The sequence below is a fragment of the Stegastes partitus genome, unplaced genomic scaffold, assembly GCF_000690725.1.
Source record: "Stegastes partitus isolate 25-593 unplaced genomic scaffold, Stegastes_partitus-1.0.2 Scaffold951, whole genome shotgun sequence".
Lineage (NCBI taxonomy): Eukaryota > Metazoa > Chordata > Actinopteri > Pomacentridae > Stegastes > Stegastes partitus.
Genome location: NW_007578682.1, coordinates 11,521 through 36,801, shown reverse-complemented (window position 1 = coordinate 36,801; position 25,281 = coordinate 11,521). Strand labels below are relative to the sequence as shown.

Genomic DNA, 25,281 nt, shown 5'->3' with positions numbered 1-25,281 from the left:
TTTTAGCTGCGAAAAAGGGAAAATTACACTCGAGAGAAGTTTGATAAAACAAACTATTTGCGCCGCTGATGTGTTTAAATTTCCCATCCTGTTAATCATCGACTCCGAGTTGTGATATTACGAGAATTTTGTGAACATGAAGTGCAGCGTCTGGCTTTGCTCGTTACCTAAAGAGCCAGCGAGCGAGTTCAGGAGAGCAAGCTGTCTTTACGCAACAGATAAATTCATGGATGGAAAAATAAACAGCGATGTCAAGCGCGGAGACTGTTACAGTAATCTCATTCGCTTGAAGTTCTCGTTTTAATGCTCTCCATGAGGACACAACCTTTTGATTTCATATCCTTGGAACCGCCGCCGGTTGTATGATTCGCAAGCTAATCGCAATAAAAAATCATGTGGATTTATTAAAACTGAAATGATCTGTTCCCTGCCAGACGGTACTAAAACCGGGCCCAAAGTACTGCGAGTTTACTCGAGAGCCAGGCATGTTAACATAATCTGTTGCGCTTGGCTTCGGCTGGTGACTAATTAGCCAGCAGGCGAATTCAAGAAAACAACGTTAGCCTCTGACGCTTATAAACACAAAGCCTCTTACCATTGGCACAAGCCTCCTGGAAAACACCACCAAGAGTTTTAAATTTGTGGATTTCCCATTAACCTTCAAATTAGTAACATATTTCGCTGTAATGATAGAAAATAAACTGGATTTATAGCAGTGCAATGATGTGAAGAGTCTACAGCCACTGGGAAGCAGCTGTGAACTCGGTACCAACCGACAGGCTGATGCTAAGCAGGTGGAACGCCAAAGTAGTTTAGCACGTTAGCATGCTAGCAATGCTAATCAGTAGCGTGGTGGTTCCATATTTAATCGTTTAATTTTTACAACAGTTTCTGCTCAATCATCTCTGATTTACTTTGAATTTTTATAGCATAAAATATGAATATTTTTTTTTAAATTTTAGGTTAATTTAATTCTGTGATACAACTGAAGTCATACCTGTTCAATCAGTTATGAAAGTTCATCGAAAATAACTTTTCCCCCATTTTATCACCAAGTATTTCACATTTAAAAGCACTGTTATATGTTTTATTTGGTATTATTCTGACACTCAGCTACATATGCTTCAGAAAACATCACTAGTTAACTTCTGCATTGTCAGTTTTTTTCTTAATTTGAGCTCAAAGATGGAATTTTTAAGGACGGCTTCAATTTTGTTTCATATTTAAACTCATCCATAATCACAGAACATTTGTCCAATATCTTTTTAATCTGAAACAAGAGCAGCATGAGTGTCTTTCAGCAATTTATCTACTCACTGTTACATTCACAGAATCTGGAAATATCTATATTTTTGGCATCTTCTTCTTCTTACATGCACTTCTTATTTATATACTGAACCTGTGCACATGTTTAATTAAAACTGCATCTTTTATGTACTTTTTTGCACAACTTTAAGCCATTAAATTTACATAAATGTTGAGTATCGTGCAATATCCAGAGTTGCAACACCATTTTTTTTTTTTACAGTATTTTTATATTTCTACATTTTTTACTGTACATTTTTTAAAAGACTGTTGTGCTGACAGGATTGCTGCTTATCCTTATGCAATGAAAACAAAGGAAGTCTATTATATTCTATTATTCTGTGAGAAATAACTGTGAAAATGTCAGGCTTTTATCTCTAATAGTTCCTGAGACACTGTCGCTCAAACGTAGCCTCGAATTTCAACGTGCAGAAAACAAAAAAAAAAGTGCTGAAAGTGAGTTTAAAAAATAGATAAGTGTTGGAAATAATTGACGTATCCATAGTGTGTGATTAAAAGCAAGTCTGAAGGGAGTCAGAGAAGGTCGAGCAGAAGGCCGCTCGAGGTGAAATAACCCAACGGTCGCCCCGAAAAGTCAGCGAGATGAAGATCGTTCAGAAGCATCACTGTTGGTACCGAACCTCTTGTCCGCCCCGTCCAATATCCGCTGAGATATTTCATTCTGGAGCAAAAAGAAGGGAGAACAATCGCTCAGACGCCCACATTTCATCTATTTCAGAAGTCATTCACATGCGGCGAGTCGAGGATCTCCGCCGAGCGCCTTACGTCACCTGAAATCGGGTCGTATTCGAACCACATGTGACGACTCAGTGAGCGGAGCGAAGATGAAGTACCAGCGCTGTACACGCTAACGGTACTTCATCTTCGCTGTAATGCACTTGGCTGTTTCCGCCATATTTTAGATGGCAGTCAATCACGAGAAGAAAAGAGTCCTACCGGGTGCTGCGCCTGTTTAAGCAATCAGCCAATTATGTTTCAGCTCCTCAGGTACGGCTTTGTAATACGATTACATGTGATTTCATTCCAGGGCGATATGGGCGAAGAAGGACCGAAAGGTGATCTGGGAGAGAAGGTATGTGCCTCGCTCTTTTTTTTTTTTTGTTTATGTCTTGGAACACTCTCAGAGAAGCGGCGGGGAGTCCAGCTGAAAACACTGAAAACGTGAGAGGAGAGCAGCGGACGAGGTCAAGTGCCATCAGCTGTAGCCGAAGCCAAAGCTGCACAATCATCCTGGCACTTGATGTGTCCTTTCGTATTTAATGTGGACTTAATTGCTATGCTACGCTGACGCTACATTTTCTGGTTGGATGGCTCCCGCATTAATTTGGAGACCATTTATCATCAAGACAGCTTGTCAAGTTGAGATCCATTTCGAACAAAAGGCAGAGCGGAGCTGCGCCGGACAGATTGTTCGGAGCTCAACTAATAGATTCATGTTTCTGTCCAAAAAGCTTTTGTTTTCGGGAAAACTTTTTTTTTTCTTCTATTAGTTCTCTGACATCATGTCCAGCGGGCTGATCATGCATCCTCTCCTAAACTCGCCACGCCGCCTTCGCTGTTATTATTTTGTTAAAGCAGCTTTTAGGAAAATGGCCTTATGTGGGTGACCTCATGACAACAAACCTGTTGTAAAGCAGAAATCAATTTCTTACACTTCTGGGAAAAGAGGGAGAGTTTTTTTTTTCCCGAAAATTGCCCAAAAATGTCTTCTGAGAACAGCTGACACAGTCGTATTAGAGGCATTAAACACATCTCAGGTGCTTTGAGCAACAAGAAAGCTGCCTCTTTTAGCTAGAAATACAGAGTTAGGTATAAAAACAAAGTGTAACTGATAGACCAGGAGCGCAGCAGAGTGCAGTGTACTCAAAATGTCACTGCCAATTTATTGCTGCTCAGCGCAGAACAACTTTGATAACTTCTCACTTTATGGGTAGCGGGGTTTTTTTTTTTTTTTTTTGCCGAACTTGGCAGCCGAGAAAGACACCATTGGAGGGAAGCAGATGCAGGATATCATCTGTGGAAAATGAGCGAACAAAGAAGGAAAGAGGAGGGCGATAAAACTTTGCAGCTCGAGCAGCGCTTTGATCTCGTCTACCTCGCTGCAATAAAAGGAGAAAAAGTGATTTTTTTTCTTCTTCTTGCTGCGGGAGTGAAAAAAAAAAAGAATTAAATACGGAAAAGGCTTCTGCAAAGCAGTCACCTGCCGTTCATTCCTCAAGTGCACAGTCATGCATTTTGCAGTTAAAAGGGGCAAGAAGTTGAAATGGATTGTCATTAGTGTGGATGGGATTACCTCATCTGAGATCGTCAAGAAGTGTTTGTTTAACGTAGAGCGCAACATATGGAGGGAATAACTCCAATCAAGATGAGTTTAACAGACTCACAGAGGATTGATTGATTTTCAGTGCAGAAAACGAAGCCCGTCAGAGGTTTTCGCGTCTGATCAATTGCTCCTTATTGTTGTTTCTCTGGTGGAGGAAGAAACCGGAGAATACATGGGGATGGGAGGAGGAGGAGGAGGAGGAGGAGGAGGAGGACGGGCATCCTCGGCGTGGAGATGCCAAAGTTAACAATACACAGCACGCACTGCGGGGAAAATGTGGTAACACGAGGTGAGAGGTGAAGCAGTGAAAGCTTCGGTATGGTGAGCACAGAGACCTCAGGGAGAGCTGAAGGAGGGGAGAGAAATGGCAGAGTAAGCAGTGGGGCTGTGCTTTGCATGATACAAAGGCAGATTGTTATGACGGCGGAGTGTGAAAGAGGCTAAATGACGAGACAGAGATGTGCAATCTCACACTTAGAAACAAAGTCGTACATTTTCTACGTCCTAACGTCTGAGCTGTCGCATGTCGGATCATGAGGCACAAAAATATGATAAGTTATGTGGATTTATAGTCTGTGGTTAGCGGTTACTTGTGTTGTTCTACAGTCTAGAGGAACTCATCTGAATTCAAGATCTACCAGAGCTCGGCACTCATTACATTATTGCTTTATTAATATTACTAACTGATACCGATGTAGTCAGTCAAGACATTTTAACTACAATGTCGAGCCCCGAGCAGCCCAACAATCTTCCACCCTCACTGTTTTATATTGGTTGGATGTACTTATTGCTAAACCGAATAGTCCAGTTTTATTTATATATAGCGCCAGTTCATGGCATGTTTCATCTCAAGGCACTTCACGCAGTAAGGTGAACCCAAAACCTCCGGCTCAGGGAGGCCAGACATCTGCCTCGACCGGTTGGGTTGAGGGTAAAGGGGAGAGAGAAGAGTATAGCAGAGAGAAAGCTGACAAAGGATGCATAGGAGAATGTAAAACACTGGGGAGGTTGGTGAGGCCAGGTCAAGATTAAAGTTTATACAGTAAATATGTTGCTAGAACCTGCAGCAAGTTAGCTTAGCTTAAAGCATGCTAGCTTGGCTATAAGCAACGAAACCTATCCGACCGTAACGTCTTAAGCTGTCCTGTTAATACGCTTTATCTAAACTTGTCTAAAGTATGCAAAAAACTAAACGTGAAAATTACAATTAGGGTCTTGAACAGGTTTTTTTTTGCCTCTGATATGATCTGAGTCATTTAATATTTAGCATCCGCCGATACAGAGTCCCACATTTACTGAGATAACACAAAGTTTTTGTACATTAAAGCTACTAAACTGAAAATGTCTGCAATGCATTAGAAAAAAAATGCATTTCTGTATCTAATACTACAACATGCTGCTTGTTATTAAGCTCCTGTAGGGCGCTGTGAGGAGGAAAACCTGTTTTCTCTACATGCATGTCAGAAAATCCAACTAGCTGTAGTACCTGGTTGCGCCACCAGGTGGAGCTTCTTGCTGTTTAGTACTATAGGAAGCTGAGGAGGACTGTGGCAATTCTGTGTTTGCAAGCAGAGAGCATTGAGGAGATTTAGCTATTAATGAGCACCATGACAGACTTTAGTGATACTTAATGACCTCCAGTCAGAGCTCATGTGATGGAGAAGAGTCGAGATCAACTAGAACAGTGTTCCTATTCCTCTCAGGCCCAAATCATGTGACGGTTGATGAAAAACAATAACAGCACAGGATTAATGTTCACAGTGCTGTGGTTGTGTTATCAATTAACTAGTTATTAATCGACAACGTTGCAGGTTATTGAATTAGAAAACCATTTGTCACACCTGAGCGACAGCAGAGATAAACAAATGATCAGATGTAGGTTCTTGCCATTTATTTGTTAAAAAAAAAATGCCTGAACTCAAAGATCGGGACATTCCTCATTAAAATTAGTTGTTTCTTGGGGGCTAAGTGTTCAACCAGTGACACTTTCTAAAAAAATCATGTTTCAGATGTACACCCATCAAGTGTGAAGTCACATTAAACACCTGCAGTGGAGTTTGTAAAGTACAACATGCCCTGTTACAGGTCTATGTTGTATTTAAGGATAGTATTTGGCACTTACTTTCCACCTGAGGTTTATAGTATGCATTTATGTAACGCATTACCTGCTGCGTTGCTTTCATAAGCCATCATCAGCTGCAGAGAGAAATGTTTCTAACAGCCTCTGCATGTCCATCTCTGGCCTCATTTAAAACAAATCATTACTGCAGTTAAAAGCTTTAGTTCTAAACCATTTACTCCTGATGCATTCTGCCTAAGTATTTAACTAGGTGTGAAATTAACTGGGACTCTTCTTGTTGAAAGAGCTGAACCTTGCAGATAGGAAAATTGTTTAAAGGTTTTTAAAAAAAACAACCCGAGCAAACTCTTGATTTGGCTTTGGGAAGTTCCAAGCTATGAGTGCTTGGCTCCGGCCGGTGTGGCACAGTGGTTGGTATAATTTTTGAATCCTAAGATCCGGTCCAAGCTCTTGTGAACTGGCCACATTTCAACTGCTGGCAGGGGCCTTTCTGCCCCGGGAGCCAGTCATAATTTGTGTTGCCTCGCTGAGGTCGATATTGAGCCGAGGCCTGCTGAATTTGGTCATCTCCGCTAATGGCCGTAATGTGGAGCGGAGTCGTGTTTTGAAGGCATTAAACGGCGACATTTGTCACAACCCTGCCACGGTTTCGTCGCCCGCTGATTAATTCTCTCCATCTCGTTCGCACATCTCCGTCGCCCCGGCAAACAGCTGGAAAATGGACGGATTTACCAAGCGTACATTATGAGACCTTCATGCTATTATCTTTAAATGCCAGTATGCAGCAACAGGCCCGGGTGCCTGTAATGAAGTGGGGTTGTGGTGACAGCTCTCCGTCTCACTCCGCTCTGTGGTTAAATCAGGCTGTAGTCTCACCACGATAATTGGCCCAGTTGGGACGTTTCGACGTTCGGTGCCGCTCCTCAGCACACCTCCCAACTCCACCGCTTTTTTCCATCTCGTACGTCCACATTTGGAAGAGATTAAGCTAAAAACTGCTTCTTGTCACTCGCGTGAGATCCGTGGTGCGGGTGAGATTTTCACTTCAGCAGCGGAGCGAGCGAAGCGTTAATTGCATGTGTAGCATCCTCCCCGTACTTGTTTTGCTAATCGCTAATTTTTTTTTAGATTGAAACTGTGTGAACTGGGGTGTAAATTAGCATTTTTCACAATATTAGCTCCCGCTCCCGCTGCGATTCAGAATGGGAAAATGTTCATCGCGCTCACGTATAGGCTCGATTATGAGCTTAACAAGGTGAGATCTTTTTGTGGGTTCGTTTTTTGTGCGAGATGCAACAATCGAGCGCAGATGTGAGGCGTTCTCGCGCTGCCAACAACGCAACAGGTGTAAACCAGCTCCCACTTTGATGTTTGCTTTGCTGGGTCTGATGTTTTACTAAAATTTGTAGGTCGACCGCAAAATGACATCCGTGTTTGTTTAAGCATCTGGCCGTCGTGTGAAATCTTTCGCAAATTGGAATGCGAGGAGCCTGTTTCTGCAGCTAACTGTAAAAGTTCATCCACTCAGATCTCACAGCCTCAATAAAATATAAAAGAACTTGTGAAAATGCCCGTATAAAAAAAAAAAAAGAATTGGAACGATAAGTTTTAAGATAGAGGCACCCTCGAGTGTGCACCGAAGCCCAGCTGTAAACAGTAACGCAGTTTATTGTCTGCAAAAAAATGCCGCAATTAAACATTGCCTTGTGTGCTATGTATCATAATGACTCCCATAAAAAGCTGAGGGCGAGAGGCATTCCTGCAGCAACTTCTGAGCACGAGGCGTATGTGTAGCGAAACCACAGAGTCCACACCAGAGCTAAAGACCCGGCCTCCATCTCCCCGCTCCTCTTTCCCACCAACCGCCCATAATTAAACTTATTGGCCCCTTGTTTTATGTCTATTTTTACTGTACGCTGCAGCAGCGATGCAATGCATAGGCTGGATCTGGTTCTGCTGGAAAAGCAGCTCCTGGTTCGATGCTTTTACCTGAGGAGCTGCGACGAAAACAAGCTACAGCCGGTGCAGTATATCTATCAAACCCCTCACCTCCTGCGCTGCTGTGGATTTCTTCTTGGTATATAGTGTTAGATTTCACCTCTCATGTCATCACCATTACCCAGCTGCAGTCTGACAGTGTGAAAACAATGAAATGATTCCCAGCACTGTAGTTACAGAAAATGCAACTCTGGCGAGAAGGTACATTCAGAGGCGCTCGGAGTGGAAGACAATCTGCCTCCTAATTGGATTTCCACACAGTTTTATCCGGACAAACATGCAAAATGATGTTGTGCATTATTCAGTAAATAGGCTTCGGTAGTAAATAATCATTTTTTTTGTAATCGCGGTCGCATGGTAATGTTCGATAATGATTCTAATTTTTTGTTTTCTGCCTTTTTTTTTTTCCTCAGGGAGACGCCGGTTCTTCTGCAGCAGGCATCAAGGTGAGCGCTACGCTAATGCTAAAGGTCTTATTTCTTGGTTCTCGTTGGGAGTCGGACGCACCAGGTCTTTGTAAGTTCAAGATGAGATGTTAAATGTTGCACCAAATGAACTAACTTGTCGTTACACAAAGATTAGCTACCGCTTAAAGGAGTCGTATTGTGCAAAATCCAGCTTTTTATTGTTTTTGAGCATAATTAAGTGTTCCTAGAGTGTCTGCAGAGCCACAAAGTTGAGGAAAGAACATCGATTTGTTTCTTTTTTTTCACCGTAGATTAGAAATTGGCCTTTTTTTAGTCAAGTTGGTCCCCTTTGGTGATGTCACAACAGGATAAGCCACGCCCCCAGTTGGCTCCTCCCCCTCCTCTGAGCTCCTCTATGCCGCTCACTCCTCTTCTTCTTATTTTCTAGTTTGTTCATCCTCAATTTTATGAGAGAGGAGTCGAGGCAACAAGCATCAGTCACAATTAAATATGACGTGTGGTGCAACTGCATCGTCTGTCCATTGATTTGTTCCAGTCAACCGCCGCAGTTTATGATCTCTGTCGGATTTGATTTAATCGGCAACGCAGCACAATGTGACAAGAATGTAGGATGTCACACTTTCTTTATTATTTATTAACTGGTGTATGTTATATACACAGAATTGTCATTGAGGAAGCATTGAGGATGCACTTGAGATGCGTTTTAGCCATTAAAACATCCGTCATGGTGGCACGGAGGAGACGAGGAAGCTCAATGTAGTGAACAAAGTGGATGCAGAAGGAGGCGTGCCTGCAGCTCAGTTGGATTTAAAGCTTCTAGAACAGCCTGTTTGGAAAAGCGCTCAAACCTGGGAAGTTATAAGAATGAATGATCTGCATGGTGCAAGCTTTAAATACGCATTCTGGGAACTTGCATTAACTTGTTAGAAGAGGGTAGAATATGGGACTTAACTTTCAGGTGTTAGCTTAGCGAACCAAACCGACTCCACCACATTAGCTTCGTATGTAATATTTAGCTTTATTTATACAGCACCAACTCACAACATATGTCATCTCAAGGGTTACAAATTATACAGAGAGGCCCAACAAATCCAAAACTTCCTTTGGATTCCCTTTGAGCAGCACTTGTGGAGCACAGTGTGGAGAAAAAAACAGATCCAGATTTAGGAAGGGCAGCCGTCCACCTCGACCAGTGACAAGCTGACTAGTGAGATAAAAGAACGATAAACGCTTTGGAAGTCGTGGGGCCAGCGACTGCAGATCACAACCTGAGATACCTGCATCTATGCAGTGTAAAGGGGAATTATTTTTGTTTAAATTGGGGTAAACAACCAGAGAAAACAGAACCGACAACCAGTATAACTCTATACTCTGCAGTCGAGCCTAGATTCTGCAAAACCTAATCCAGTTAGCAGGTGAAAGCATGTCAACAATGGGTCAAATCTCCCTTTAATCATCAATTTAAAGAAGGATTGAACTCATAAAGTAGATGTTTTTGAGCTGGTGCACTCCTGAAGAGCAGCAGCTGAAGTGTTTTGCGTGTGTTTCAGGGTGAACCTGGAGAACCTGGACGAAGCGGACACAAGGTAATAACGCACTTACAACGCATGTAGCAGCCCTAATAGTGCGGCTTCAATCACACGGGCTGCTGTGTTCTGTTGAACAGGTTTTGCTGCTATTGATAGAAACAGAAAGCACTCGACAGGCCGCGGCTCGCTGAACATTTCTGTGTTTTTCAAGGCAAGTTTTACTGTAAAGTTGAATAGAACAGTTCAAACGTGGACCAGTGAGTCGATGCTGAAAGTGTAATCAGGACACATGGGCGGCCGACACTTCAACCTGACCTCCGGTACATCACAGCGCTCACCTCGTTTTACATTTACTTTGGCCTGATGCTTGTTTTGAGCCAGTGTGAGGTCTCAGGTATCACACCAGCACCTCTGAACACACTAAACCTCTTCATTGTTTTTACTGTATTTCAGGTCAACTCATGAGTCGGTGCAGCTAAACAAGTTTGTTGGTTTCAGTTAGAAAAAAATGACAAATCAGGAGCGTGTTGCAGAAGAAACTGACGAGAAGCTAATAAATGCAGCAGAAAAGGAGCTAAAATAACAACTTTGACCATCTAATTAGACTTTTAATGCACCCCATTAATCCCCGCCTCTGTTTCTCTGTTTGGATAAACCAGTTGCAGACAGACAGAAAGGCTTTTTTTTTTTTTTCTGCTGCACTGCAACACTAATTTTTTAACTTTGCTTCATCTTATCTTCCATTTTGCACATCCTGCTTGTGCTGACTCACTTCTCATCGAGTTGTTCAAGCAACAAGCAAGACTCCAGCATGCTAGATGGAACTTTACATCCCCCCTGAGTGCCATTACAGTTAGTCGTCCTCGTGCGGCACTAATCATTTCTTTCAGCGTCAAATTGTCCCAATTTTTTTGTTTTCGAAAGCTTGACCCCTGTTGCTTTCTCCACGGTTGAATCAAATGTTGGTTCCCGACTCGACGACGACCCGACCTCGGCGACGGAGAAACGGGGGCCAGCTCTCGGCTTCTCGCGCCGCCAAACACTCTAATGACCTTGAAGCCACAGCGGCTCTAAACGGCAACTTCAACCCAAAGCATCTGACAGTTTTTCCTTCCAGAAACCAGAACTTTTCACACCTGCCCAAACCAATAAAATCCTCCTCCAAAATAAGAAACTGCACTTTGTGAAGGGTTGAGTGTTTTAACAAGCACTAATCACGCTGTGGAGCCACGGCTGCATGAGTTGGTATGAGAGTGCATGGACCTTCTGCTGAACGCTTCCTGCGAGCAAAGCGACAGTCGACCAACACTTCTGGACCCTTTTCATTTTATTTTTAGAATCACAGCAGCTTGATAGCCAGAGAAATAGAAAATAGAAAGTGTGGAGCTAATAGAACCCCAAAGAGCCTACAAATGAGGCTTGACTCAGCTTAGCTTGGCTTGGCTGTAACATGTCACACTTTTCCTGTATAGGGAGAGCCAGGACTTCCAGGGCTGCCTGGACTCCCAGGGATAAAGGTAAATGCTTCGCTGTTTTTATCCCCCCCTGGTTGTTGTCCCCCCCGCTTCAGCTGACCTTTCGTCACGCCTCATATACGACACATTAAGGTCCATCATCTCGCCTTTTTTTCCTGCTTTGTGGGATTTGCACCTCGGCTTTAATATTCCATCAGTGGAAACACCAGAAACCAGGAGTTTAGGCACCGTCTCATTAAGAATTAAGTTCCTGGAAATCAAGAGACTGGGTGTCAAAACTACTGCTTGTAAAGAGAATTATTTAGATTTTTTTTAATATATTGTTTTAGCGATGATCAGCAACAGATGGCGAAGCTGAGCAATAAGTCGGCGCCATCTTCCAGAACCGCTCCGATGGGTTTCAGCATCATTAGCTTGAAATGTAACACGTGAATGCGAGGAATGCTCACACAGGCATGATGACGACTGGTTTTCCTCTTCGTATGCTTTCGTTTTATACGTTATACGCTCCTGTTTTTACTTAAGAGGCCTGTATGCTTGATGGATTCTTCTAACAACGTATTGCTAACGTAGCACCTCCCCGAGCTCGCCGTGCACTTTGTTCTGCATTCTTTGCTGTTTATCCAATCAAAGCTTTAAAAAACAACAACAACAACCGTACACGCATCTCCCTTAAGTTGTGCATTTTGTGTGCGTTGAATGAAAAGAGCCAACTGCCTCTCCAAGGGATTCCTAATGTGCTGTAGGTGGGAACTCTGGTTGCAGATGGTGTAATCGTATATTGCAGTTAAGCAATTTTGCAATCAGATGTAATGCAAATCAAACCGAGCATCACACCTCAGACTGGAATCCGTGCAAAAATGCTCAAGCTGGTTTTTGCACGCTGTTAATCAGAACGCTCCTGTGTGTGTGTGTGTGTGTGTGTGTGTGTGTGTGTGTGTGTGTGTGTGTGTGTGATGAGCTCCTAACAAGGTCAGCGTCTATTAAGGCACATAAGAGAGAGTCAGTCATTAATATGTGTGAAGCCAGGGGATGCATTAGCAAACCACTGACAGTGTGTGTGTTCGTGTGTGTTCGTGTGTGTGTGTGTGTGTGTGTGATTTATGCATGTGTTTCTGAGTGTGCGAGCAGTAAGTGCATGCCTGTCGTTCTGAATATATTTGGCCATGCGTCTTGTGTATGTGTTTAGCGCTCATTAGCGGTGTTACACTAAAAAAAAAAAAAAAAAATGCCTCGTGGAAAAATGAGTAATAGATGCAACATTTTTTTCATTTCTTTTTAGGGTGAGCCTGGATTCCTTGGTCCCCAGGGAGAGCCGGGGCTTCCAGGGCTCCCAGGAACGAAGGTGGGGAGGACTTCTTCTTCTTCCTCGTTTGTCACAATAAGGTTGATTTTCATGCTTCAAGCCGGGCGATAACGAGATGCAACAGCTCCGACTGAATTTTTTTTTATCACAGCGCCGCCGCCGCTGCTGTTGAAATTTTCTGATCTCATTATCTGTTATTATCACTTTGCGAAGGTGATTAAACCTCTGTTGCTTCAAAATGTCACTCGGAAGCGGTCAGGATGAGCCGCCGCCTTTTGAGTCGTGACATTATCGCGCAAGAATTAACGCTCACATCATCCCTTAGTGTCGAATTAGCCTCGTGTTGTCCTCTGTTGCTTAATAAAATGTCAGGGGGATGCTAAAAAGAAGATAGGATTGCAGGAAATGCTTCGCTTTAGTTCCTTGTTGCCTCATTTCTCAGCTTGCACGATCAAAACAAACTATAACAAGTTGGTGACATATTCTTTTACACATCATGTCTCATTAGTAACTCCATCATAATTGCTGAATAATGGTTGCACGAGCCCACAGTTATACCACAGCCCCCTCTATTGGCTGCCTTCAGCACAACACAACAAACAATCTTAAAATGTTTAAGACAGCTCGATCCAAATAGGAGTTTTTGGTTTTGTCTTTTTCTTGAAAATCAACCTTGTCGAGGGTCACATCTGTCAGACAGCAGATCGCGCTGACTCATCATGCGAATCTGTCGAGTAAGCGAACCGACGAGGAGATCCCTCCACCGGAAACCGAGGAGATGCGCAGATAAAACGAAACCGTCAGCAGTTCTGCGTTTATGACGGCTGCAGGAAAACTGAGCAGGTCGTTGTTTTGTCCGTGCAGGGCGAGAGGGGCGACCACGGGCCTCCGGGGAAAGGTGAGCGAGGAGAAATCGGACCTATCGGGCCAAAGGTAAGCAGCAGGAGTGCATGTTTAGTCCTCAATGTGTGGCATGAATTGACTAACTTCCTACTTGTTGCTTTGCTGCCATCTAGAGCCCCTTTGGTGGAAACACACAAAGCATTCTCCATCATTCAAATATTCACTTTTGTCAGCAAAGGAAGCTGGATAAACCATTACAGTCTGCCATAAGTTCACCCTGGAGTCACGATGTAAGCGAGCGTACCATTGTTTATGTCTGGCACCGACCCGCGAGGCGCTCCAGCCTAAACGTAGACGACTGGTTCACGTCCTATGAGAAGCCCCCAGACGTGAAGCCCTCCCTTTTGTCAGAGTTCAAATAAACACTTCCTCCATCGCTCGGCAGCGGCTGCATATTAAAAGCCGACTGCGATTCTCTCTCTGGGGGGGAAAGAAAGAGTCGCTGATGATATTTCCTCTGTGAGACATGCATTAGAAATGCGTTGAATTTTTTATGGTGAATTTGGACTGAACCCATGAAGAGAGTTTGTTTTATATTTTTCAACTTTATGTGGCTTTTTCCTTCCTTCTTGTCCTCAAAGCTGATCATCCTGTTTTTACATCATCTGTGTTTTCCTACAGGGTGCAGAAGGAGAGGCTGGTACACCTGGGCCTAAAGGGTCAAAGGTGAGAGTTTAACTTGTGTTTTCTTTAATTTAGGAGACGGAGATGATCCCTGGTGAAAAGACGAAGCAACGAAATGTGATGCCGCCTAAGATTTCTCCTTTTTGTGGCTTTTAAACACTGAATTTAGGAATTTGCCCTCCAAACTTTACTCCTCTTTCGTGTCAAAGTGAACAGATTTCTGCAAAGTAACATCAGTTCAAATATAAAATGCTGAAGTATTCAAATGGACTCACCTAACTCAACACATGTGCAGCCAGTTGGTGCTAGACGTCACACAGTTGTTGCGGTGAATGTGTCTGAAGGGATTGTAGTGTGAAGAAGATCTGGAAGGTCACTGGTGGCTCAGTAGTCCTGGATAGAACTACACCGTGACGACAGAAGAACACGCCAAGTAATTCTGTGTCAAGGTTGTTAAGAAGGGCGATAGGCATAAGAAAACATCCCGTAGGAAATGGAAAACCAGTCCTCTAATACTGACTGACGTTGGCCACCAAGACTTCCATGACTCCCTCTGAAGCAGCTAGAAGCTCATCAAAGAAGAACCAACACTTTCTATCGGCACTGATCTTGAATTTCCACCATTACAGGATCCCTTTCGGTTATTTTCTGAGCTTTTGTGCCTGCAGGAACCTCTAACACTCTAACAGATTAAAGTTAAACAGGCCTTGTTCTGTGAAGATAGACGTGATTGACAAGCGTAAACCGTCACATCTGCAAGTAATATGCAGCGCTGGTGGAGCCTCGGAGTTGTTATTCATGAAATGTGGATAAAAATAAAGCCGCATAGCTCCGGCTGTCGTACTATGTGGTGATGTAAAATACTACAGAGCATTTTACAGATGCACTCGTAGTTGGAGTTTATTTTTATTTGTCTTCTCACATCAGGGGGAGACTGGAGATAAAGGAGACTTGGGGACTGTTGGCCCAAAGGTAAGCAATCATATGAAAGATGCATCTGCTCTTCTGTTTATTTAATTAATCTTCATGAATGATTATTACGCAGAACTTCACATAAGTGCAGCTACACCCTGTTACCACCAGAGGGCAGCAGTGAACTCTCCCTGATTGGGTTTTTGATATTGGTTTCTCAGATTTTTTTTATGTATAAATCAGGGATTTACTGCAAAATAATGTGTTTAAATGTTAATTCTAACCATGTTCAGGGCCCCCCGGGGCAGAAGGGAGACCAAGGAGCCACGGAAATCATCGACTACAACGGAAACATTCAGGAGGCCTTACAGGTCGGTTGTTGCTTCGTGCACCTCCACTCACAGAATTCAAGATATGTACATATTTACGATCCTCATAAACTGTTTTAACTCAAAAGTAGGAGATGCATTGATAAAACTGTGACACCTCACGTCTTTAAGTCCTACATTTTGCAGTGCCTTTACATTACTCAGGTTACGTCCTCTGCAGATAAATAAAGCACTGATACACAAATGAGGAAGTGGTTTTGAGGGCGACTGTGTGCAGAATTGTGCTGAGACGACGCTTTCTTTCCTGTGTGACCTCTACAATCTTATCTCTCCTCCCTCCCCCCACCTCCACCTTCTTTTCCACTCCCTCGGCCTACTGCAGAAGATTACCACTATTACAGTCACGGTAATTAGGCTCTGTGTACTCTGTGTATTGTGTCATCTCCACCAGCGATTCATCTTTGTCCTAGCATGGGCCCAACCCGGTCGCGGCGCCGGTTTTGCACTGCCCTGTCGTACTTGTGCTCCCCTCCGTCCTCGCCCCGGCCACGTGTTTTGCCTGAAAGCGAATGACGTTCCATCGTGACGCTTCTGTGTGACTCGAGCTTGTGCCGCTGCCTGAGTTGCTGGTTGTCTCCGTGAATGTCTGTGACTCATCTTTTAAAACAACCGCGTGGAGATATGATGGGAAAAATCTGGTCCAAATCATATGAGTTAAAGCACTAAAGGCAATGTTTGTGTTCATTTTTGTGCAAATTTGTTCAGAAAAATGCACCATGTTGAAAGACTTTCGTCGTTTTGCACATCTGCAAACCTGAAATGCTGCATTTTCCTAAATTAATAACTCATCATTATGATATTAAAGTTAATTTCCAATTATTGCCACTCGCTAAGTACTAAATTAATTTAATACGTAAGTTAATCTTCTTGCAAAACAACATTCTTGGAAGACTGAGTTGGGAAAACTGCTTAAGCCTTTTATTAATGCAACAGTGGGGAAATTTGCATTGGTACAGATATAAAGGGGAGAAATATAAGTAGAATAAAAATGAAAAATATACATCAGTACTCATTTAGCTTGTCCAAATTAAGCCAGATGTGGAACTAACAATATTGCACATCATTGGTTTTGCAGATTCTCCCAAGAAATACTCTGAAGAAGTATTAATATTGCACAGATTTGTCTAAAACTATATAGAAATACAGATATTGCAAAGATTCTTGTATATGCAGAGTAACTGATGCATCACAGAGTTTTTAAATGTGCAAAAAAAAATCATATTTCACTTTTTTGAAAGTGTTGATGTTGCACTAACAGCTGTACTTTAATCTGTGAACTAAAGTTTTCCCTCCAGAGTGCAGGTTATATCGGATAAATGAGCAGTTTCCTTAGAAAGTCCTCCTCATTTAGCATCACTGAAGGAAAATAAATGAGCAGATTTGCTATCATACATCCTAGCATTTGATAAAAGTGTATAATTGAGGCAATATAAGCTCCTGAAGTTTGTAGTTTATTCCACATTTTAAAAAAAACCTTATTGGGCTGATTAATGAAAGCTGCCCTTCATTTGTATGAAGGTGGTTTTACTCCACAGTGATCAATAAATGTTCTTTAACTTGGTCGAAAGCTTCTTTTTTCAGAAACATTTTTCTTTACCAAAACTGAATCTATGTAGATTTTTCTTTGATTAACTGTGAAGCCTTCGTGGTCTGAATATCTTCCACTTCCCCCTAAACAACTGCTTTAAATGGCATCGATGGTTAAATCGATCACATCCTAACATCAGAATACGTATTTCTGTCACTGATAATCGTTATTTTTGTTCTCGCTGTTGTGACTCGTGTGCATGTGTCTATCGGTTGAGCATCCTGTTCATAGTCTGATTGCTAACGTGTTGTTTTACTTGTTTGCAAACCATTACAGCTGTACTGAAATGCCATTCACAGCATATTCCACCTTGTCTGAAGACAAGTAGAAAAGCCTGAGCTGATTTCACAGACCCAATATAGTTTATATTAAAGAGAACTGAAATCAGATCTTTGTGTCTGTTTGTCCAGGGTCCTCCAGGGCCTCCTGGGCCGGTGGGACCACATGGCATCAAGGTAACAACTGCTTTCTTTATCCTTTTACTGGCAAAGTCATGACATGTAATCACCCCACAATTGCTAAACGTCTTCTTCTGTGGTGCCAGGGGGATCGTGGGATGCCTGGTCTGCCTGGACTTGATGGAGAAAGAGTGAGTCGATCTCGTTATCTCACATCTACAGTAGACGAGTCCAGTTTTATGAGGAGCGATTAGCTTTACTACTTTACCTTTATAACTTTATATTGCGTAAGCTACCAGCTATTCAGTGATGTTTATGCTGTTAAAGTCATAAAGCTGCAGTAGGTAAGAATCCAGAAAGGCCAAAAAGAAAGTAAAAAAATTAGAGCAATCCTCCTCCAAATGCTGAATGCTATAAAAATGTAAATAAACCCTGCCTACCTCAGCTTTATTATTTAACACTACAATACATAATATGTTTGCATAAATAACTGACAGGGTGAGTATTAAAATAGTTACTTTGCTTCACTTTATTCGATTATTTAATCACGATAGTGCATGTTAATAAACATCAGTATAAAAATACAGGATGCTAACATGCAAAAAATGCTAATTTATGCTAATTTAGTCGCAAAGCTGGTAACAAAAAAACAAAAACACCACAAGTAGCAATATTCTGCAACCATACATGAGTAGAAAAGGACAATATACAGTTCATTTATGTAATTCTCTGTGTATGTTTCTGTCCTCTTTCAGGGGTATAAAGGTTCCAAAGGAGACATGGGGATGCCCGGAGCTTCAGGGGAGAAAGGAACGACCGGTTTACCTGGTTTACCCGTAAGAACCCCAGACACTCGCTTTCACATTAAAAAAAAGCCTCTGAATGTGTTTGTTTCTCATTAGGTAGAAACAAAACGTCTCACGAAGCTTTTGTTCTTCAGGGTGTCAACGGGGTGAAAGGGGACAAAGGAGATCCAGGACTTCCTGGTCCTCAAGGTCCTTCTGTGAGTGGCCTCTGAAACAACATGCCAATAATACTGTGAAAAAATAAATAAATAAAAACTCTGGAGACAAAAAAAAAAAAAAAAAAATCAGGATAATTTATCTATTTATTTTGGTCATTTTTGATTTTACTGGAGATTTTATTTTTAAAAAACAAAACAAACAAAAAAAAAGAACAGGGTATTGCTGTAAAATACATTTTGTTTTTTTTTAATTTTCAATCTTTCATACATATTTTTTCTTTAAATAACAGCTAATACCTGTAGAATAATATACTTTTGCTAATTCGTATACAGTAAAAACAGAAAATTGTAAAATAACAATTTACTATTTGTAGAAATACAGATTTTTTTTTTGTTGAGGGTGTAATTTTAGCCTCTTTTTTTACAGTTAACGTGTAAATTAATGAGTTTTTTATGTAATTTTTATCATATATTGTCTGCAAGAAAAACAAAACAGAGAAAATGTTCAAAATAACAGTTGAAATACATACTTTGTCTTTCAAATTACAGCAAATATCTGTAATGTCTGTAATTTATATAGAGTAAATATCAATTATACAGTCAAATATAAAAGAACAAGTCCTAAACAAAATGCAGATTTGTTTGATGTAAATGTAATTTGGCTTTCTTTTTTATTTTTTAAGGATGACCAGTTAAATTATGTTTGTTTTGTTTGATTGTTTTTTTTTTTTTAAATCTGTGGATTACTAAATATTATCTGTAATGAAATAAAACTGGAAAAATCAGTAAAATAACAGTGGATTGTTCAAAAAATGTAGTTTTTTACATTGTGTACTCATTTTTACAGATGCTATTCAGAGCAAACTACAAAATGCTGTTACATCCTGTACTGTGAATATGAAATGCATTCAAAATCAATCGCATCATTTCTAAATCTATTATTTTCAGATTATCGGCCCCCCAGGAGCACCAGGACCCCACGGACCCCCAGGACCTATGGTGAGCTTCTGTGGACTATACTTAACCTAAACACATCCAAAACCTAACTAATGACACAGTACAAAGCTACATGACACTAATCTACTGACATACAGCACCGTCTTCATACCAGACTGTCACATAACGAGGTGGTGCAGGATGGAGTCGACACGTCTTCTCCCTGCGGTGAACGAGCCTGTTTTTAATTCAGGTGTTTTTAAATCTTCCGTTGCAGGAACTAAAAATAACTCAGCGTTGTCACGACAAACGAATGAAACGCTCGTGCAGCGTATACCGTCGGGTGATACGGTTCGTGTTGGGACGAGTTCATACGGTGGTTAAACCCAGACGATTTAAACGCTGACCTCAGAAAGCTGCTAGCGGTAGTCTGAGACACCACAACGTTCCTTTTTTGAGAAGCTCTGATGGCTAAATGACAAAACCCAGCTGGTTTGCGCTCGGTATTAACTTCTGTGGGTGTTCGGGGTCACTGCGAAAGACATTTTCTTCGACTCCATCCTCCGACTGTCTGTTTGCTTATATACAGTCACCTAGGAACAGAGTAAACACAAAGCACAGGGCGGAGCGTTTGCACTCATTGACTGTGAGACATTTTATGGTGCTGCACAGGATACAGACAGAAAATCGATTTGGTGTTTCACTAACTCATTTTTTTGCCACTTTTTGTTATTTTCAGGGACCCCATGGCTTCCCTGGACCGAAGGTAATGCTCAACAAGACAGCAAACTTCACCTGTATGACACCAAATTCAGGCAAATTAAACCAAGACGGACACCTTTTCGAAGCATTATCCAGATTTAAATCTTGCAAGAACACAGTTTTCATGTTTATCAATGCAGTTTTAAGCATTTTTGCGATTGTAACACATCCTGTAAATCATACTCGGAGATTAATGGTAGCAGCTGGACTTGCTTGAGTTCCTTGAAGACGTTCCACCTCTCATCCAAGAGGCTTCATCAGTTCTGACTGACTAGTTGGGAGTTCCAGATACTGATATCCTTAAGGAGCCATTAACACTTGAGTGGGGGTTGGTTGCTCCTCCCCTTCATTATGCAAGTCATTAGTACCCCCCCTTCCACAATGGGGTTCGTTAAGGTCTTTTGTGGATTAAACGACTCAAACGATTAAACTACGAGAATAACCATGACCTGGATGACTGAGAATCGTCACAGACATTCTCTATAAAGCCTTATAGTCACACATATATATCTTTAAATGTCCCCTTCTCAGCAAATGAATCCGAGTCTTTAGCAAAAGGCTGTTTTGCCCTGAAACCCAATGAGCTGCTGCTGTTCCTGCTGCCTCCAGGAAGAAAACTCTCTACGTCTATGATGGACATCCAGAGCAATGGGTCGAATTCTTACTCGAGGATGCTAACTAGTTCTTGGGGAGTTTTGTACCTCCAAACTTTTAAAACAACCATAAGACACGATAAAAATGGATTTTTGCCACATGGGAACTGGAAGGTGTCTTGGCAATGCAGTTGTTGGCATAACGAGACTTCGACTTTCATCTCATGTATGGATTTGCTCAGGTGTTGTGAAGATGAGACGTCTGTGGTCTCCAAGCTCAAGAATAAACCTTCATGCTTGACTTTAGCATGTCCGTTATTAGCTCAGGATTAGCTCAGCATACATGAAGAAGGCGACCAAGCAAAGAGTAACTCTTTAGAACTGAGTAGACGGAGGTTGGCTGCGTAATTGAGGGGTATTAAAGAAGATATTTCTGGCCCGGTAGAACTTCACAACAACTTTAAAGCAGAACGATCCACAGCAGCAAGTCCAGAAGGTGCAGTTGCAGGTGCAGTGACTTTGTTTTGTCCTCCTGCTTCCCTTGTTTTCCAGGGTGAAGCTGGTTTACATGGTGCGAAAGGTATAAGAGGAGAACCAGGACACAAAGGGGACCGCGGGCCTTTGGGTCTCCCCGTAAGTTCATCTCCAGACACCCGTAGAAATACCCTATTTCTATTTTAGCCTTATGGTGCTTTAGTGCACACATTCGGGTGTGTGTTTGTGTGTGTCTATAATGGCTTCTCCATGTTCTGTCTTCATTTTCATTTGCCTGGGCTGACTACTTTGCCAAGCTCCCTGTAACACACAGTGTAATTTAGTTGTTGTGAACCCTGCCATCAACCTGTCCTAATAACAGTGTTCATCTGGTACTAATCCCGCCTTGTTCATGTCACTCATACCTCCATAACCACACAGGGAGCCTCCGGCTTGGACGGCAAGCCCGGAATTAGGGTGAGTGTCATGCGACCAAGAGGCTTCACCACCCAACTTCTGTCTACTTCTTTCCCCCTCCATACAGGCCCTGATTCCTCAAGGTTTTTGTTTTTTTTTACCCATGCCACCTCATTCTTTCTGAGAAGTTTTTTTGCAAAAGTTCAGTTGGGCCACACTTGACCGTACACGACACCGTCACAGCAGGCTCTTGTTCTGTCTCGTGTTGCATTAACAGAGCATTAACACACACTCATACATTAACTACGTCAGCAGTGTTGTAGTCGTCCATGTGGCCAGTGCACGTCTGCTAGTTCTGTGGGCTTCGTAGGTCCAACCAGGCGGGGATATTGCACAAATGTGGATGTTAAACACGGTTCTTGCTTTCTATCTGCTTTTTGCTTTAAAAAATTATTCTGAAAGCCCAAAACTCATGACGATAACCAATCTCTGCAGGGCATGGATGGGCCTCCGGGTCCAGCTGGGCCAGCTGGGCCGAAGGGCGACATAGTAAGACCTCTGACTTTAGTTTTAAGCATTTTAACGCCGACTTATTTTAAAGTCACAGTGTAATTTTAACATGTATTTCCTTGTACCAGGGTGAGAGAGGAGCACCAGGTGAACCAGGACCAAGAGGACCTTATGGACTACCTGTAAGTTTGTAGAGGATATTGTTACGTTGGCATCTGTAGCGTAACACACCCAGTAGGATCAGATGATTAAAACACCACACCAAAAACCACAACAACTAACTTTGAGAAGTTGGAACACAACAAAAGATGAAATCAGGTTGAACTTGAACCGAATGCCAGCTAGAAGACGTTTTTAAAAGTCTGAGCTGTTCTTTGGAAATTAGGAGCAGCCGCCGCCTGGAACATTCCAGAGCATCAGGTTGGTTGACCTCAATGCTCTAACTGGGCTATAATGATGTAAGAGTTCTGCTAAATGAGGTGATTTATGACCTGAAAAACAAGCAAAATCTGTCCTGGAACAGAAAGGAAGGCAGTGGAGGTGATCATGCTTTCTTTGTTGTTGTTGTTTGAATTCATTTGCTGCTTACATTTTTCAGTCGTTTCGCTGAGATGCAACATCAGCATTTGTGAAAGCCAGTTGTGTGATGACAACACGGATATTTATCTTTTTGTTGTTGTTGCAGGGAGCTGCTGGAACACCAGGGCTGGATGTAAGTCTGTTTCCTTTCATTGGCTCCGTTTTTACAAGAGCAGAGATAGAATCAAAAAATTAGTAACGGAACCGTGAATCAGAAATTTTCCTCCACTGCAGGGATGCTTTGGCAAAAACACCTTCAGAATCAAATGTTAAAAAAGAAACCTACCCCAGCCTTGCAAGGTTTAACATGTCTCCTGTCAGAGGCTTGCGGGCTGTCGGCATTTATCCGTCCCGTTATCCATCATTTATTCCCTGATTAGCATCAGCTGTGCAGAACCACTTCATGTACACAAAGAAACCCAACCCACACCTGCAGAACACTCTCCATCCAATCCCCATCACACCATTTGTCATGTATTTTCCACAGGTTCAATGTAGCATTCAAAGCTTTACATTATCAAAGGCTTTTCCGCCGTTTGTGTGATTTTTTTGTTTCTTTTTTCCCCTTTGTCCCCTTTCAGCACATTTTGCAGGTATTTCTTTGGTTAAATGCTCCAAACCCAATGCTAATTAGTTGATTGCATAGAGGTGTTTACTTCCGCTTAAGGTTAATACATTAAAAGTATTTTTGCACATCAGAAGTTGCTGCTTTTCTCTCCTTAACGATCAAAAACAGTGTCTATAAAAATATTTGCCCCCTTTGGAAGTTTTTCCCCTTTCTTGCCTTTCAATGTTTAATCACTGTCAATTTAATTTGACCTATATGACAAAAAAATTACCAAAAAAACGGGGTCTTTCATGTCAAAGTGAAAACAGATTTCCACAAAGTAATGACAATCAATGGAAAATGTAAAACATAAAATAAGTGATTCCATTAGTATTGCCGATTTTCTTGCCAGTAGATGCACCTTTGGCTGCAGTTACAGCTTTGAGCCTGTAGGACGAGGTCTCAATCAGCATCGCACACATCAACACTTGGCTATTTTACCCCATTTTTCTTTGCAAAACTGCTCTAACTCTGTCAGGTTGTTCAGGGAGCTGCCTTCCTTCAATGTGCTGAGAAGCGTCCACATCATGATGCTGCCACCGCCGTGCTTCACAGTGGGGATGGTGCTGATTTGCTGTGTTTGGTGTCAAAACTTAGCCACTAGTCTGATGACCAGAAAGCTCTATTTAGGTCCCACCAGACCAAAGGAGCTTCTTTTCTCTTCCATCTGAAGCTTGTAGCTCCTTCAGAGGACTCATAGGTGTCTTGTTGGCCTCCCTCGTTTGTCTCTTTCTTGCCAAGTCTCTCATTTTTTTGAGGACATCCTGTTCTAGGTGTAAGCCTATGCCTATGACTTATGAATCATCCCTTTCACTGAGTTGCTTGGAGTCGTCTTTTGTTTTCATAGGAGAGAGGAGAGACTGGATCTTCCAGATACAGGCACTTAAGGCACATTCACTGCACTCAGATGATCTACATTTTACTAACTGTGTGACTTCTAGCACTAATTGGCTGCACCTACATTGAGTCATTTTATTCCAGTCGCATATTATATATTATATACTTTACTTATTCGACAATACTTTGCAGAAATCTGTTTTCACTTTGACGCGAAATTGTCTTTATTTGTAAATTCTCGTCAGAAAAGCTAAATAAATTCACCAATTCAATGTTGAAAAGCAATAAAAGGGCAAAACTCCCAATGGGGGTGAAGACTCAGCTGCTTCTTGGTGCACATCCCTCCGATTCCGTCCTGTTTTTTCCACCTTCAGATTTCTTTTTAGTTCGATCCTGATATTTTGTGTTTGGATTGATGTGGACAATAAAAGCCCTCTTATGTCTCAGTAAAGTAATGAAGTGGAGTTGTACTTTCACAGGGGTTGCCAGGCTTAAGGGGAGAGAAAGGCGACGATGGGGAAAGAGGAGAAAAGGTAGATGTAGATATGATGCACTGGCTGCTTAAGTAAAACCCCTTAACATGACCGAGGACTGATGTCAATGGACAGTGACAGGATCTGTAGCGGTTTTTGGTATTTATGTAGTTCTTATTTTTTTATTTGCTTTAGTTGCCATGACTACCTGAATGACTTCCCTTTACTTTTGCAGATACTGTGTTTCCCGATAATGATTCAGTCTTTTATTCCTCTCGATAACCAATTGGATAAAAGCTCCACATAACGCATAAAATGTCATCCTCTCAAACCAGCTTTTGTTCTCCACTTTTCAATCATCTCATTTTTAATTTTTTTTCCCAAAATCACAAGTCCAATCTCATTCTGAGGCATCGAAAGGTGATTTCAACATATTAGCCCAAACAAGTCCATTGACAACAGGCTCTTAAGATCCATATTTCTTTTGTTTTCTGATGTTTTCATGCATGAACATAAACTTAAACATGTCACTTCCTTGAGTTCTTGAGCCTGTTGATAACCCTTCCCTTGCTTGTGTTTAGATAGTCGATATTGTTCCGTGTTTACCGTGTTTGTCTCCGTTACACTAACCAGTAAAATGCATTTCTTAGATGTTTCCTGTCTTGAAGAAACTGTATCCTATTCAAACAAAGACACTTTGCATCCGTCGTTCTCTGTCAATCCGTGTTTTTAACCACTAGTTATATACGACTATTTATATCCTAGCACCGCTTCTCTTTCAGGTATTTTGTTTCGCCCTCGAATTATGGATGACGATTTTAAAAAATCTTTGAAAATGCACAATGAACAG

The 25,281-nt window shown here is 41.9% G+C and overlaps 1 protein-coding gene across 1 annotated transcript in view; it reads left to right on the top strand.

Moving 5' to 3' along the window:
* col25a1 (collagen type XXV alpha 1 chain) overlaps nt 1-25,281 on the top strand; it is a 184,245-nt gene that overhangs the window by 148,944 nt on the left and 10,020 nt on the right. Inside the window, exons 14-35 of the mRNA XM_008294251.1 lie at nt 2,354-2,398; nt 8,141-8,173; nt 9,706-9,741; nt 11,157-11,201; nt 12,442-12,504; nt 13,330-13,398; nt 13,990-14,034; nt 14,920-14,964; nt 15,198-15,275; nt 15,616-15,639; nt 17,292-17,336; nt 17,426-17,470; nt 18,035-18,115; nt 18,220-18,282; nt 19,192-19,242; nt 19,919-19,945; nt 21,087-21,167; nt 21,450-21,485; nt 21,921-21,974; nt 22,064-22,117; nt 22,621-22,647; nt 24,438-24,491. Of these exons, the coding sequence (XP_008292473.1) occupies nt 2,354-2,398; nt 8,141-8,173; nt 9,706-9,741; nt 11,157-11,201; nt 12,442-12,504; nt 13,330-13,398; nt 13,990-14,034; nt 14,920-14,964; nt 15,198-15,275; nt 15,616-15,639; nt 17,292-17,336; nt 17,426-17,470; nt 18,035-18,115; nt 18,220-18,282; nt 19,192-19,242; nt 19,919-19,945; nt 21,087-21,167; nt 21,450-21,485; nt 21,921-21,974; nt 22,064-22,117; nt 22,621-22,647; nt 24,438-24,491 (1,101 nt within the window). The remainder of the gene's footprint in view (nt 1-2,353; nt 2,399-8,140; nt 8,174-9,705; nt 9,742-11,156; nt 11,202-12,441; nt 12,505-13,329; nt 13,399-13,989; nt 14,035-14,919; nt 14,965-15,197; nt 15,276-15,615; nt 15,640-17,291; nt 17,337-17,425; nt 17,471-18,034; nt 18,116-18,219; nt 18,283-19,191; nt 19,243-19,918; nt 19,946-21,086; nt 21,168-21,449; nt 21,486-21,920; nt 21,975-22,063; nt 22,118-22,620; nt 22,648-24,437; nt 24,492-25,281) is intronic.